Source organism: Bactrocera oleae, chromosome 2, assembly GCF_042242935.1.
Source record: "Bactrocera oleae isolate idBacOlea1 chromosome 2, idBacOlea1, whole genome shotgun sequence".
Lineage (NCBI taxonomy): Eukaryota > Metazoa > Arthropoda > Insecta > Diptera > Tephritidae > Bactrocera > Bactrocera oleae.
This window is the reverse complement of record NC_091536.1, coordinates 32,869,525-32,886,404: the sequence shown is the minus strand read 5'-3', so window position 1 is coordinate 32,886,404 and position 16,880 is coordinate 32,869,525. Positions and strand designations below refer to the sequence as shown.

General features: G+C 36.2%; 1 protein-coding gene across 1 annotated transcript; it reads right to left on the bottom strand.

Moving 5' to 3' along the window:
* Positions 1–14,394: 14,394 nt before the first annotated feature.
* On the bottom strand, positions 14,395–15,939 carry Pnn (desmosome associated protein-like protein pinnin). Its single transcript, XM_014245845.3, has 3 exons — positions 15,720–15,939; positions 14,929–15,659; positions 14,395–14,842 (listed from the first exon to the last, which is right to left on the bottom strand). Exons 1-3 carry the CDS (start codon positions 15,857–15,859, stop codon positions 14,754–14,756), a joined length of 960 nt encoding a protein of 319 aa, XP_014101320.2. The 5' UTR covers positions 15,860–15,939; the 3' UTR covers positions 14,395–14,753.
* Positions 15,940–16,880: the final 941 nt, after the last annotated feature.

Genomic DNA, 16,880 nt, shown 5'->3' with positions numbered 1-16,880 from the left:
TTGAAGGATCATGATTCTGTCAAGGTGGCCGGTGTTGCGTCAAGCATCTTTCGTATCTAAAATAAAAGATTTGTTAAAAATAAACTTAAAAAAAATAAAGAATAATTGAATAATGTTGAAATTAATTATAAATGTTTTATGCTATAAAAATATTTACCTTTACTATACTATTCTTATAATAATACAGAACACATTATCTATTACAATAATCTTTTACAATGAATTAACGAAACTGTTGAAATATGTATACTTATACTGACCCCTTTTCTACTTGTAATACATACTTACCACTAGTTTAAGCCGTTGGGTTAAGCTTTTAGCTAAATTATAATATACTTAAATAAAGAATGCTATTGTAATAAAACCACACTCGCGAACGCACGTCTTTTAACTTAACCGGAGATTTTCTTTTCGTTTAGGCACAGGCAATTGGCACTTTTTATTTAAGTTGCGCATCCCTACATTTTATTTCATCTCAAAAAGGCTTGAGATTTTTCAGGGATAGTATGTAACAATATCCTTACAACCTTAAAGGCACATATAAAACTCGAGGGCAAATACCTCAGACTCAATAACATACGAATGAAATTCGTTGGTACATGCCCATTTAATATCAACGAAGTACATGCACTTGAAACAATTATTGCCGACGAAAAACTTTGTAAAAAATTAATTAAAGAGGATACGAATCCCGAGGACGCAGAATACCTCAAAAGTATCATATTGAAAAAAAGCGATTTATTTTTTCAGGAAGGGGAAAAACTATCCCATGCTCACACAATACAAGACGAAATCGTTACAACAACCGATAAACCCATATATTTCAAAATACTATAACAGGTATCCCCAAATACAGAAACAGGAAATAAAAAAGCAAATCGCCGAAATGCTTGATCACGGTATAATCACAGACTTGGGGATTGTGCCCAAAAAATTAGATAATTAAGCGCAAAAAAGTGGCGCATCGTTATTAATTACAGGAAACTGAATAAAGTTACAGTAGACGATACATTTCCAATGCCAAAAATAGAAAGTATTCTTAAAAATTCACGACACTCGACTTAGCAAAAGGATTTCACCAAATCTTAATAAATGAAAATGACCGGAAGAAAACAGCGTTTTCCACACCATTTGCGCATTATGAATTCAAAAGGATGCCTTTCGGATTAAAGAATATCCCGCCAATCTTTAAACGATTAATGAATTAGATATTAAGAAATTTAATATGCGTCGTATACCTAGACGATATCCTAATATCTAGCATTTCTATAGAAGAGCATGTAACAAGCATAAATAAAGTTTTCGAAAAAAGATTTCCATAAAAAGTTTAAAATCTCCACCGACGCAAGTAATCAGCTATAGGAGCTGCCTTAGTCCAGTCAGTTTCGCTAGTAGAAAAAGAACTCCTAGCAATAATTTGGGCAGTAAATTACTTTAGACCTCTCGTTTATAACAAAAATCTGACTGGAAACAGATCATCAACCGCTGGTTTGGCTTAAGTCCAAATACAATGACAAAGACATAAATCCGAGACTCCAGAGATGGCTTCTAAAATAGCATATGACTTTAATTTAAGTTATGTCATGGGAAAACAAAATAAAGTAGCCGACGTTTTGAGCAGAATAGACATAAATACCGGCAAAAGCAATGCAATATCTAATAACACAACTCATAGCAATACCAAACAGGGTCCCTCAATGGAAGAAGACAACATCAGTACCAATGTCACAATACATTCGCAAGCCGGGGAACAAAACGACCAGTATAACAGTAGTAAATCATTTCCACACCTGATTCAGGGGTGTTGTGGAATCCAAGTCAGATTTGTGCATTTGTCAGAATTGCAAACCAATTCTGATTTTCAATGGTGTCACAGAATATGATTGGATTATCTTGTTTTCGAACAAAGCCAATATTCAAATCAGCCGTTCACTATTGTGACTAAACTTGCAAATTAGCAAATTTGGAATCTTTTGACAGAGTAATCCACTTGATGCACCAGGGGAGTCGCATATTAATTTGGCTTGCATTTACTTCTATGTTTGTATACATTCTTACTTTACAGATTTATATCACACTACTGAATGAATTAATGCGCATTTGGATGTTAAATTACGTTTATTACGTTTTGTAAAACATCTTAAAATATCTCGATTTTTTTCATAAACTCAATAATTATGACATTTTGTGTTTTATTCCTATGTTTTCCTCTATATAAATAACGATAACGATTAAATCGTAACAATTATATAAATTAATTTCTTAACTTACATTTCAAATCTGTCAGCGAATATCCTCTTGCTTTGTTTCTGCAAACATCACGCGTGTCATCCACCAGGTACCAGGAACAACACTAAAGATGTGTTAGAAAAAACTACAGCAGAATCCATCGAAATGGAACTATCTAACAACTGTCCACTATGGAACCAGTCAAAATAGAGTTTGCAAAGTAATGCGCTGGACGATTATTTCCACCGTTAATGACATCTCCGTGTAAAAGCGAACATTTGAAAGCATTGCTCAGGTATTAAGCTAGATCTGGTACTTTCCTTAAAAGAGCTAGTTGCCTACAAGTTCAAAGGTAGTCGTGTTTCCTATAATGTAATGTACATTACACACATTAAACTTATATCAATATATATATATTATTATTATTATTTATTAAATAAAGGCCTATCGGCAATATACAAAGAAAAATTTAAATTTTATAAGTATTGTAATACAAGAGGGATAGTACATACATAGATACACAAGCAGGTTTGTAAGATTTTACACTTTGGGTGATTGACAGCTGGTTTCCTAGATTGGTTAATGCTGCTAATGGTAGTCAAGCAGCTTGCTCTTTAGTGCGGTGATGAAGTTGCTGTGTGATCCACCATAGAAATTTATGTCGTTATGTAGAGAGTTGACGAGAGTAGCAATGCGATTGTGAGGGCCGTACACTACATAGTTTTTAGCTGATTGTATTGTTTTGAGTAAACGTTTGCGTCTTAAATGCAGGTTCGCTGGAGCAAATTCAAATTATTATATTATTATGGATGTCAGACGCATCGATGATGCCGTTGGCTATTTTAAGGAAAAATGCTAAGCCCGCACGTCGAGAACTAAGGCTATTAATTTTAAAGTAGCGGCAGAACTCTTCTGGTGAGCAACCATGTGATGTTTGGGCATATCGATATGTTAAAGTCTTGCACATTTTTCTTTGGACCTTCTCAGTACGATTAATCAGGAGTTCAGTATATGGAGATCAAATAACTAAACCATATTCCAATATTGGTTGAACAAGCGAGTAATAAAGATGAATCAGCGTGCGAGGATTGGAGAAGTCACTACAGGTCCTGGTTATGAAACCCAACATCTTGTGAGCCTGTTGGGTAATTTTATCAGTGTGTTTAGTAAATTTGTGGTCCATAATAATTCCCAGGTCCTTGATGTCTTCAACTTCAGCGACTTTATTATTAACTAGCTTATAGGCAGTCGAAGTATTAGTATGTGAACGTGAGAAACATATAGCGGCACACTGTTTAAATCCAATTTGTTATTGATACACCAAGTAGAGTGCTGGTCCAAATCCTTTTGGAGAGCATGAGAAACTGAGTTGTTAACGATTCTTCTGTATATCTTCAGGTCGTCGGCATAGAGACGGTATTCTGAGCTAAGATTGACACCGATGTCGTTGATAAATATGTTCAACAGGATGGGACCCAGGTGTGATCCCTGTGGTACTTCTGTTTTGACATCGTTTTTGGATGAGAGATGACTACCAATTCTGACTTGGAGTCTTCTGTCGACTAGATATGAGCTGTAGTAGGATGTCGTGATTGACTCTATCAAAAGCCTTCCTAAAATCAGTGTAGACAGCATGCACCTTATATCCATTACTCATTGCATTCAGGATATAACTGACATAAGTAAGCAAGTTAGAAGTAGTAGACCTTTCACCAACAAATCCATGTTGTTTAGTCGTAATAATCTCGGAGAAGAATTAAGTCAATTGGGGAAGAATTGGGATATGTTCGGAATACCGTCCGGTCCAGCAATACATGCTGGTTGTCTTGTGTATGCTGATTGATAGCTTGAATCATCCCAGGAAGTTGAATCATAGGAATAGAATAAACGCTCTTTAAAAAAGCAGAAAACAAGTTACTAGCTTCTTCACCGGTGTTAGCAGATCGAGTATTTCACACTGGACTAGATGGGAATTCGCTGTTGTTGCTTCTTTTCTTGTTACTAACGAACTTCCAAAACTCTTTCGAATCTGAATGGACTAATTGCTCAAATTTGTTTAGATAGTTTTTATAACTTCTGAGATCACTGAATTTTCTTTTCTTCCAAAAACTGAGTGTGCTGTCTTTTTTAGTTTAATTTCTGGATTAGCTCATTGGAAAACCAATATGGGTATGTACTGTTTCGTAAAAATAACTAATTTTTTCTTCTAATGAGTCGTGAGCATATAATTCCGACATGTCAGTCGTTAAGAAAAATGCGTTGAGATTCGCGTAGTCTATCTTTTTGAATGCAAGTGAGGGCAATTCAGCTTGTTTGAATATGATGTGTTTGGTCAGAAGTATGACACTGTGCAAAATCGGATGACCGTGACTATGAATTAGGCTATTCACCTCTGTGAGAGCACCGCTTATGCATATGCACACAAATTCTTACAATCTTATACATATGTTACGGTTTTCTATGATTTGTACATAATTGCATTTTTTATGTTCTCACTTTTTGCTTTGCAATTTGTAAGTCGGTACATATATACATACACACAAAAATAAATATTTTCATACCTACGCCCGCATAAGTATATACGCATATGCTTACATATGTACGTAGGTAATGAGAAAATAAGCACAAAACGGGATAAAAACCCGTGCTAGCATAAAACAAGTATTAAGCACATTATTATTAAAGCGTTAGGAGTGTTAAGAGTAAAAATGAAATGAAATATAAAATTAAATTAAATTGTTAATTGGACATTAATCTCTTTTTGGGCTGGACTTTTTGCAGTACAGTTTCATCGGATTGCAGATCTGCTTTTGCTACATCAACATCATCATATTCTTCATAGCTCAGGTACTCGTATATATTTTATTTTTTACCTTCAAATGCCTAATAACAGTAAAGCCAATATGCCTAACATGGCTGATGAGGAACAATCACCTTTGTCCTCGCTAATTCAAACACTTTCAACGATTCTTCGCAACCTACATAGTATAAAGCAACGAACTGCTTGTGAAAAAGTCGACAGTGATACGCATGTTGATTCCTACTTTCAACATATTTGCGACGTTCAGAACAATATTGAAGCTCTTTCTCCGTCAGACAAATCAAGAGCAGAAGTTGAAGAAACAACAAAATCTGAAATACTTTCGTTAATCAACCCCAGAAACCGCGTTTCTGAGTTGAACACTAGCATATTCAACGCAACGGCATTTGGAAATGCTAGTCATCATAATCGATTGCCGTCACTCAAATTGCCAAAATTTGACCGCAAATATGTGGAATATAAACGCTTTTTCCGTACCTTTTGCAACATAGTGCACGATGACCCAACAATGCCAAAGGTGGACAAATTTAATTATCTTTTGAACTGTCTTAGCGTAATCAAACCCTTTCAGGTAACCGAAGAAAATTACCTGAAGGCTTTACAACGGCTGAAAGAACGATACGACAACAACGTAATGATTTTTCAAGATCACATTATATCGCTTTTCAATAATCCATTTATGAAAAGATCTGACGCAGTAAGTCTACGTAATATCATTGACAATGTTGCAGCGCTGCGAGGTTCGTTACTCTCGTCGGGCTCAGAAGGCGATATAATGAATTCAGTGCTAATTCATATCGCCTTAACTAAAATTGATTATGATTCAAAATCGGCACACAATCAAAAGCAAGAGTTTGACTGCTTGCCATCATGGGATGATTGCTACAAGTGGTTAAATCGGCACTGTCAGTATTTAGAAACATGTTCAAACGGGGAAAACTCAAAGGTAACACAGCAAGATTGTAAGCTAGTAGGTAAGAAAAATGCAAATTCATTCATTAACGCGATGTCAAATTGTATACATTGCAATAATGCAGAACATAGCCTTAACAATTGTCCTTCATTTCTACAGTTATCAGCTAAAATACATTTTGATTGGGTGAAGCAAACAAGCAATTGCATCAATTGCCTACGCAAAGGACATACATTATCTAAATGCCCATCGAAATCTCGTTGCCGTATATGTCATCAATCGCACCACTCTCATCTACATTTCTCCACCGTTGGAGCTACAAATTATCCATTTGTACAAAAGTTAGAACCTAAAGAGAAAGACCAAACACCTGTGCCGTTTACTTCGTCGAGTCCATCGCATCATTCACCAACCAATCCATCAGTTTCACTTATCGCATGCACAGGCAAAAGAGCGATAATACCAACAGCCTTAATTTACATACAGGACAAATTTGGAGTGATGCAGCCAGCTCGTGCATTATTGGATTCATGTTCCGAATTCAATTTCATAACCGAGGAAACAGCAAAGCGGTTGCAGCTTAAAAGGTTTTTCTCACATCAGGAAATTTCAGGTATTTCAGATATTCGTTCTAATTCAAAGTATGCAATAAACAATAAATGCGAAAATCAAATCTCAAATCGGAGATTTTACTTGTATATCGCAATTTGCTATAACTAAACAGATCACGACACAAATACCAAGTAGTTTTATGAAAACTTCTAAATGGGATATTCCTGCAAACCTTCAGCTTGCGGATCCTTACTTCTACAAACCGTAACGTATAGATTTATTGCTTAATGCAGAAATATTATTTGAAAACCTTCAAGAAAGCACAATCTCTCATGGAAAAGGCACACCACGCCTTCAAAACAGCAAATTAGGGTGGATTCATTTGTAATATCACACTAAATTCAAATCCATCTAACATCGATTCTATTCTTCAACGATTTTGGAAAATTGAAAATTTCACTTAAAAGACATCAACATTGTCCGAAGAGGAATGATTCTGCGAACAACATTTCATTCAAAACGTTCAAGTGAAAGGTGATGGACGTGTACAAGTTCGGTTACCATTTAAGGTTTCGCCTACAATATTAGGCAAGTCTTTTCACAATGCCAGGAAGAGATTTCTCGCTCTCAAGATCAACGATATCAACTAATTTTATGGAGAAACGAACCCTATGAGCCATTGCAGTTGTTTCAACTCAAAACTGTAACTTATGGTTTGGCTTCTGCACCATTCCTCGCGATTCGCAGTTTATTTCATATTGCTGACGTCAATAAAGATGCCTTTCCCCTTGCATCGTCTGCTATTCGTGAAAGCTTTTATGTTGACGATTTGTTAACTGGTGCAGAAAGCATAGACAATTTATAAAAATTAAAAGTTGAAATTTAGAAGTTCTTTGTTCTCATGGAAGAAGAAGAAGTTCTTTCTCTTACTAAATGGCACTCGAATTCTACACAATTATCTGACGCATCTTATGAGGAAGTCAGAATTAAAACAACTGAAGAAAACATTACCAAAGCTCTAGGTACGTCGTGGAAACCTTTAGCTGACACCCTTTGTTATCGCTATAAGTTACCAGATATGCAGTCAGTCACTAAGCGATCTGTCTTATCTATTATCTCCAAAATATTTGATATCCTCGGTTTATTGAGCCCCGTGATCATACGTGGCAAAATATTAATGCAAGAAATTTGGATTCGCCGATTAGATTGGGCTGAAACACTACCACCCGATCTACATAACATTTGGTTGCAGATAAAAGCCGATTTAAACTTCATTAATAAAATCGAAGTTTCCCGCTATGTACAAACAACATCCAATTCTGATTGTGAATTTCATGGTTTTGCTGACGCATCAACACGCGTGTATGGGTGTTGCATTTATGTACGTTCTTCGATAAATCACACCTACAAAACAACATTACTTATTGCGAAATCTAAAGTAGCGCCTATTAAAGCACAATCGCTTCCTCGTTTGGAGCTATGTGCAGCACTGGTACTGAGTAGGACTTGGCAAAAAACTAACGAGAAGTTATTGACATTCAGCACCAACATTTATTTTTGGACTGACTCAGAAATAGTGCTGAAGTGGCTCAACACTCATGCGGCCACCTTAAATTGCTTTCTGCCAATCGAGTCTCTGAAATTCAAAAACTTTCATCTGGCATTAACTAGAAACATGTACCAAGTACGCATAATCCTGCAGACATTGCTCAAAATCTTGTAGGGACAATTTGGTTCTCTGGCCCAGAGTTTCAAATGAAAAATTCGTCAGATTTACATCATTGTACATAGAGTATCTTTACCGAAAGCATTTACATGCTGGCACAAAGGTTTTATTAAGTCTGTTGCGTCAGCGAGTATGGGTTATAAATGCCCGCGAAATCGTAAGAAAAATTGTTCGAAATTGCGTGCTTTGTTTCCATTACAAACTTAAACTAATGAATTAAATCATGGGGGATCTCCCTGCTAATCGCTTGCAAATGCAACGCCCATTTCTAGTTAGCGACGTCGACTTTTGTGGCCCTTTCAGTACGACCCATCGTCTTCGTGGAAGAGCTCCATACAAAACATACATAGCAATAATGCTTTGCATCTAAAGCCATACATGCAGAATTAGTATCCGATTTGTCTACTAATAATTTTATACTTTGTCTAAAACGTTTTGTAGGAAGACGCGGAATACCTCAACGCATTTACTGCGACAACGCCACAAATTTCGTCGGTGCTCAAGCCAAATTGAAGGGTTTTCATCAACAGTTCTTCAATAAAGCGGTTACTGATGACATCACTAATTATAGCACCAACACTGGTTTCGAGTTTCGTTTTATTCCGCCTCGGGCTCCGCATTTTGGAGGTTTAAGGGAGGCGGCAGTAAAATCGATGAAATCCATTTTGATAAAAAACATGTCAAATGCACACGTGACATTTGAAGAACTGCAGACCGTTGTGGTTGAAGTTGAAGCTATCTTAAACTCTCGCCCGCTGAACCTCTTTTGATCGGAACGTCATTACTTTCGATGCCAGACAAAGCCATTAATATCAACACTGTATTTTCCTTAACGCAATGGCAACGGGTGACGTATTTGAAGCAGCGTTTCTGGGACCTATGGGCACACTACTATATTCTTATCCTACAACAACGCTCCAAGTGGTTGAAGCCGCAGACCATATCGAAATTGGTCAAATGGTCATCATCTATGAAACTAACTTGCCTCCACAACAATGGTCCCATGGCAGAATTATCGATATCGCTCCTGGTTCAGATGGCAAAGTGAGGTTTGTGGACATCAAAACTACAAAAGGGATTATATGGAGAGCAGTCTATAAAGTTGCACCATTACCTATTTCCGATTGAAATGCAAGCATTTCAATGGGGAGAGCATGTTTGGTCAGAAGTGTGACACTGTGCAAAATCGGATGACCGTGACCATGAATTAGGCTATTCACCTCTGTGAGAGCACCGCTTATGCATATGTACACAAATTCTTACATTCATATACATACATATGTTACGGTTTTCTATGATTTGAACATAATTGCATTTTTTATGTTCTCACTTTTTGCTTTGCAATTTGTAAGTCGGTACATATATACATGCACACAAAAATACATATTTTCATACCTACGCCCGCATAAGTATATACGTATATGCTTACTTATGTATGTAGGTAATGAAAAAATAAGCAAAAGACGGGATAAAAACCCGTGTTAGCATAATATTAAGCACATTATTAATAGAGCATTAGGAGTGTTAAAAATGAAAATAAAATTAAATGTAAAACAAGTAAGGAAGGCCTAAGTTCGGATGTAACAGAACATTTTACACTCTTGCAAAGTCAAATAGTATACTCGTTTGAGATTTCTTTGTGGATTGACTGATATTTTCGGTAGAAGGTCAACTATAGGCACTGGGGTCCACATATTTAGTACTTAGGGGCTTGAACAGTTTTGGTTCGATTTAGACAATTTTTGGTCACAAGATGGCATACTTTAAACGTATTATTCACGCAAAGTTTTACCCCGATATAATCATTGTTGCTTGATATGCATAGTGGAAAGTAAAAGAAGCAAATAGAATTTAAAATGCTGCTCATTGAGGACGTTATTGCGTTGTGTACAGCCCACAGATGCTAAGCCGGTAAATAACAAGTTTTCACAATCAGTGCGTGGAGTACTGCTTGGTAAATTGTAATCACCAACGATAATGATTCTGGCATTTTTATGTTTGTTTTTCAAGTAGGACAGCTGTTGGCAGTGTAATTTGTAAACTATTGGTTGGCAATTGCGGATTTTTTTTTTAAATCAAAGACAATTTTTTTATGGAACTAAATAACTTTATTCTGTAATGTATTGCCCATTTTGATCAATGACCTTTTGCCATCTTTCAGGCAGCATCATAATCCCACGTTCATAAAACTACTGGTTTTTATTAGCAAAACACTGAATCAGGTACGATTTGACATCATCATTATTATGGAATTTTTTACCATTCAAGGAGTTTTGTAAAGATCGCAACAAAAAGTAATCCGATGATGCAAGGTCAGGATTGTATGGTGGATGTGACAAAACCAAGCTTTAATAATGTTTGCCGAAAATTGTCATGATAGAATACAACACCTTTTCGATTTATCAATTCGGGCCGCTTTTCTTCAACTGCATTGTTTAATTTCGTTAGTTGTTCAATGTAGACAACAGAATTGATCGTTCGGTTGGGTGTTAAGAGTTCAAAGTAGACAATTCATAATCCCACCAAACTGATAACAAAACCTTCTTTTGATGAATACCAGCTTTTGATGTTGTTTGAGCTGGTTCACCTGGCCTACTCCACGATCTTTTCCGCTCGATATTGTTGTAAATAACCCATTTTTCATCGCCAGTTATCATTCGTTTTAAGAATGGATAATTTTTATTACGTTTCTTTAGCAAATCGCAGCTGATAATGCGTTACGTTTCACGCGTCAAAACAAAGTGTACAGTTTAAGAAAAATTAAAAAAATTCAAAGTTAATACTTTGTTTGTCTTCCTTTGCATGGATAACTGCTTCCAACCTCCTTGGCATTGATTCCACTATGTTGGACACTACTTCGGGGGAAATTTCGGACCACTCCTCTGGTAAAATGTCCTTCAGAGAATTTTTACTGGTTATGCTCCTTTTTCTTATTTTCCGGTCCAAATGTTCCCCCGATGCTCATGTATGATTGTAACGATAACGAGAAAACCTGTTCATTTATACGATAAAGTAAATTTCCTAAAGCACTGCATACAAAATGGACCATTACACAAAGTGGTGGAACAAGAGAAAGAATTGGACCAAAACAGCAACCGTTTTGACTACAGTCGGGTCTACGTAACCAGAACTGACCCTGCTTTTTATCCGACCAAGGACTGTCAAGTCAGCAGAATTCTGCCGCTTCAACAACAATGGATATAATATTTGACAAATTTCGTTTTGTTACGGTCGCTAAGTACGAAACGAAGGCACGTCGGTCACCAATTCCAGCAATATAAGTGAGAAGTTGTAAATTCGGATAATGAGTAGTAAAGCATTAAGTTGTTGGAGTTAGGAAAAAATATAAGTGTATAGCCATCAAATTGGGACTTTTATTTTACAATCCAGTGATCGAACTCAAGAGTGAGTTAGAAGGTAGAAAGAAATATCGAGAAACCCGTTACAATTAGTGTCAGAAATGGGATTGTCAAAAAAGCTCCCAAAGGGAGAATTGTTTGAAAATGGCCAAGATTAGGGATCTGAAGATTCCACAACTGAAAAAGGAGCTGGAAAAACGTGGCTGGGCAACAAAGGGAGTTAAGTTCAAAGTAGAGTCACTGTAACGAAGAGCCATGGAAGCAAAAAATATCAATGTTGAGGAATATGCCTTTCAATTGGAATTAGAGGAAGAGACAATAAAAATACCAGAAAAGGAAGTGACTCAATGTTTAGTAGAGGTTATTTATGCTGCTTTGGAATCGTTATGGGAGCGCTTGTCAGCACAACTGTCAGCAGCGAAAGAGCTGGACGTGCGTATGACAGCGCAGGTGTCCTCACTGTTGGAAGTGGAGGAAGCGTGTGAACCAGTACGAGGGTTCTTACAATCGGGAGAACACGAAGAGTGTATACTAGCACAGATGGAAGGCCAGGATAAAATTAGAGCTAAAGCGGATTACTCTTTGCAAGAAGATCCAGAATTGCAAGTTGTAATGCATGAAGTGAAATTGAACAAATTCACATCGAGGGGAGAAATAACTACAGGAAGGCCGGTCGCAAAATCATATTGGACAAAGCAGAGCAGTTTAAAGTTGATGTGGGGCTGCTTGCATCGAGTATGGAAAAGCGAAAATGGACAAAGCTCTCGAGCAGTAATGGTTGTTCCAAAGGTTAGAATTCCTGAAGTTCTCAAAGAGCTGCATAACGGTCCAAGTGGAGGGCACTTAAGATTCACGACAACCTTGGAGAAGTTAAAGCCACGATTTTATTCTATTGGTTTTCATCAATCATTCAGAAGTGCCAAATATGAATGGCCAGAAGTGTACGCAATTCTTAATCAAAAGGCTGAACCAGTAGTGGACGTATTCATCAACGAGATTCGGTGTTACAATGGAATTACGTTCTGATAAAGAATGGAATCGCGAGTCAGCTTGAAGTCAAGAGATGTACCAAACTGGGTATCTGGAAAACGGAGGGAATTAACTTCAATAAGGAAAGGACGGCTACGGAAGTTAACACCAGCTTAGAAGACGAGATGAGAGACTTAAAAGCTTTGTGTTTGGTACCGCAAATATGTATAATCGGAACGATCGTACTTTTGTGGTGGGCAGTTTGACGAACACGAATGATTGAACAAAATCAAACCGACAATATGTCGGTTGTTGTGAATTCGGGTAATGAGTAGGAAAGAGTTAAGTTGTTTGGTTAAGAAATAAAGATAAGTGTTTAGCCATTAAACTTTTATTTAACAATCCAGTAATCGAACTCTAGAGAGTTCCAATGTAGACGATTTATCGAGAATTCTGGAGATCGTTAAATCTTAGCTCATATGCATTTTAATCCCGAAATCAGTGTATGATTTTCAAAGACCCATCCCAAATACACTCTCATTATTCTAGTGTTTCTTTCGTTTTTATACTCTCGCAACCTGTTGCTACAGAGTATAATAGTTTTGTTCACCTAACGGTTGTTTGTATCACCTAAAACTAATCGAGTTAGATATAGGGTTATATATATATAAATGATCAGGATGAAGAGACGAGTTGAAATCCGGGTGACTGTCTGTCCGTCCGTCCGTCTGTCCGTCCGTCCGTGCAAGCTCTAACTTGAGTAAAAATTGAGATATCTTTATGAAACTTGGTAGACATGTTTCATGGTACCGTGAGACGGTTGGTATTGCAGATGGGCGTAATCGGACCACTGCCACGCCCACAAAACGCCATTAATCAAAAACAAATAACTTGCCATAACTAAGCTCCGCAATAAGATACAAGACTGTTATTTGGTACACAGGATCACATTAGGGAGGGGCATCTGCAGTTAAAATTTTTTTTAAAAAAGTGGGCGTGGTCCCGCCTCTAATAGGTTTAATGTGCATATCTCCTAAACCGCTAATGCTATAATAACAAAATTCACTGTAAGCAAATATTTTTAGCACTTCTATTGACGGTGTGAAAATAGTTGAAATCGGGTGGCAACTCCGCCCACTCCCCATATAACGGTACTGTTAAAAACTACTAAAAGCGCGATAAATCAAGCACTAAACACGCCAGAGTCATTAAATTTTATCTCTGGGATGGTATGAGATGACTTTATAGGAACCGCGTTCAAAATTAGACAGTGGGCGTGGCACAGCCCACTTTTAGGTGAAAACCCATATCTTGAGATCTGCTTAACCGATTTCAACCAAATTGGTGCGTAACGTTCTTTTCATGTTTCTATGTCACAGTGCAAAAATGGGCGAAATCGGACTACAACCACGCCTACTTTCCATATAACACCATTTTAAATTCCATCTGATTATTTCACTTTCCACTATGCAAATCAGGCAACAATGACTGTATCGGGATAAAACTTTGCGTGAATAATGCGATTAAAGTATGCCACCTTGTGGCCAAAAATTGTCTAAATCGAACCAAAACTGTTTAAGCCCTTAAGTACTAAATATGTGGACCCCAGTGCCTATAGTTGACCTTCTACCGAAAATATTAGCCAATCTACAAAGAAATCTCAAACGAGTATACTATTTGACTTTGCGAGAGTATAAAATGTTCGGTTACATCCGAACTTAGCCCTTCCTTACTTGTTATTACATAGTTTTAATATATTTTAAAATTGCTTAACACGCTTAGAATACGCCCTATATATTCATAGTTTTGATAGCTACATTTAGCATTACTTTTATAATTGATTATATTTGCACTATCCTTCGGCAAAATCATATACTTCACTTGCCACTGCTTTAAAAATCAGTGTCAAAAGTGAAATATTAATTTTTCTTAAGTTTTTTATAAATTAATATTTATTTATAATAATATTTTTCATAGTTTGTCGGTATCAGCCAAGTCCCCCTATCAATGTAAATGAGTCCGTTCCCACGAGTCGGGTGTAAGTAACCGCAACGGACCCGGATTTTTATTCGGCCAAGGACTTTCAACTCGTCACCATTCCTCGAAATTACTTCAGGAATGTTTTCTGCCGCTAAAACAAGTTCGTATTTGTCGATATTCATTTACTATCAAATATGTAAACAGCTATTTATTGTTTTTAACAACAATTATACTGCTAATTAATGTTGGTTCGTTCGAGTTCCTAGACTTATTTTCTTTGAATTCCATTTCACCTGCAAAAACAAAGTAATTGAAATATTATTATAAATTTTGATTGGAATTCCATTCGCTCCTAGATGTATGGAACCAAAAAGCTTACCTTGAATTCCACATGGTTTATTCAACTTTGTGGTCTGTTGACTGAATGCAGTTCCTCTGATAATCTTATCATCACTGACATTCAGGAGATCAAACTCTTTCAGCTCATTGTCGAGCATTATTTTTCTATATCTTATTTCAGCCTGCAATGATTCCCGACTATTATTCAAAAGTAATTCAGTTTTTTTGCAATATTTGTATGGCCTATAATAAATAGAAGGCATCGTTTTTGTTTTAATACAAGATTTAAAGCTATTTAATGATTTTTCAAAAGCAGTAAAATCTTTCAAACGATTAATTTTTAACTCCAAAGTTGTAATTTTTGTCTGTTTTTTTTGCTGCTCCATTAAAAGTAAATCTCGTTCTTTCCTTAATGCCTCTCGTTCTAGTAATTGTTGTTGTTCTAACTTTTTTTCTACTTGGGCCTTTTTGTCCTCTTTCAATTTTAAACGAGATTCCTCTAGGCAAAACTTGTGCAATGTGCCTAAAAGAGATCCAAACATTCTCCGATTTCTTGCTCTTGATTCTAAGTCGGATCCTTGGGCTTTTAACACTTCTTGTCTAGTTGGCAATTCCTTTATAACGCGTGAACTTAGCCTAGGTCTTAAACCATCATTTGGCACTGATAATCGGTTAAATACCGACTTAATGTCGCTAGTTCTTCTGGTCTTCCTTTCATTTCCATATTTCTGACACCCTTCATCCTTGCTACTGTCAATGTTTATATCATTTCTAATTTAGAATATTTAGAACATATTAAAATTGATCACAATTACTTTCTTATAACTTTACCCCAAATCTCTGGGCCGACCCACAATCATTCGAATATTATCGTTAAGCAAATCCAAATGACCCTTTGCCTCTTCAAGTTCTTTTTGTAATTTTTGACAATTGGCAATATTTGAGCCCATGTTAACCGTTTTTCTAGACATTAAAAAACCGATGCACAAATAGCCTGACGGAAAGTACTTGGACTCTCTATACTAGAAAAGTATTACTCGATATTTAATTTAAAGCTAACGGGGCATCTTGACGGGCAATTAAAAATGTCTAAAATCTGAATTGCCAACAATAGTACTAATGGAGACAGCAAATTGCTAATGTTTAGCAATTAATGTCTAAATACATTTTATGCCATAGCAATAAACTGTCATTTTTGTGGTTCGACAGAGCTGTTTCATTTGCTCACAAGTTTTGTTGAGGCAAGCATCGTAAAGGGGGAGTAGAAAAATAATCAGCTGATTGATGTAAACAAAGCCCCAGCTGAGAGGGGTCCATGGAGACACGTCAAGTCCGCCTAGGGGTTGAATTTCTATTGACAGCCAAGATGGCCGACTTTTAACCAGAAAATGGTTGCATCTTGCTATTTTCATTTAATTTATGAAAAAGTTGTCCAAAAAATATTGGTTATATGTAAAACTTTAATATGTTTTCAAAATAAAATCAGTTTATTTTAATATATGTTCTTAAAGGAGCGGCTATTATTGGCAAATTATAGAATAATTACGATATATATTTATGCCTTTTTTTACTGTCGGAAATTAATAAATATTCACCACAGAAAAATGTAAGGTGCAATTAAGCAACCATATCTTATCAGAGAAAACAGCGGCACAGTAAGTATTTTTGTGATATATGTAAGTACAATGATAAATTTTACTTTATTGTTTAAATGAATTATTATCACTTGTATGACAATGATAAGTTTTGCTTTTTTGATTATATAAATTATTATTACCTTTCATATCAAATTCTGTTACAATAGTTATTTCTTCCCTTCCATTCATAGTTTGAATTTTCACTTTGTCTATTAATAAGTTAATTAAATAGCTTAAAGATATGCCGCAAATTTTAACTGATTTACCTGTTAACATTGTGTTTTACTTCACTTAAAAAATGTGTCGGGTGAACGCAGACTTTATTGGCTATATGTATAATATAAGATTTGATTTA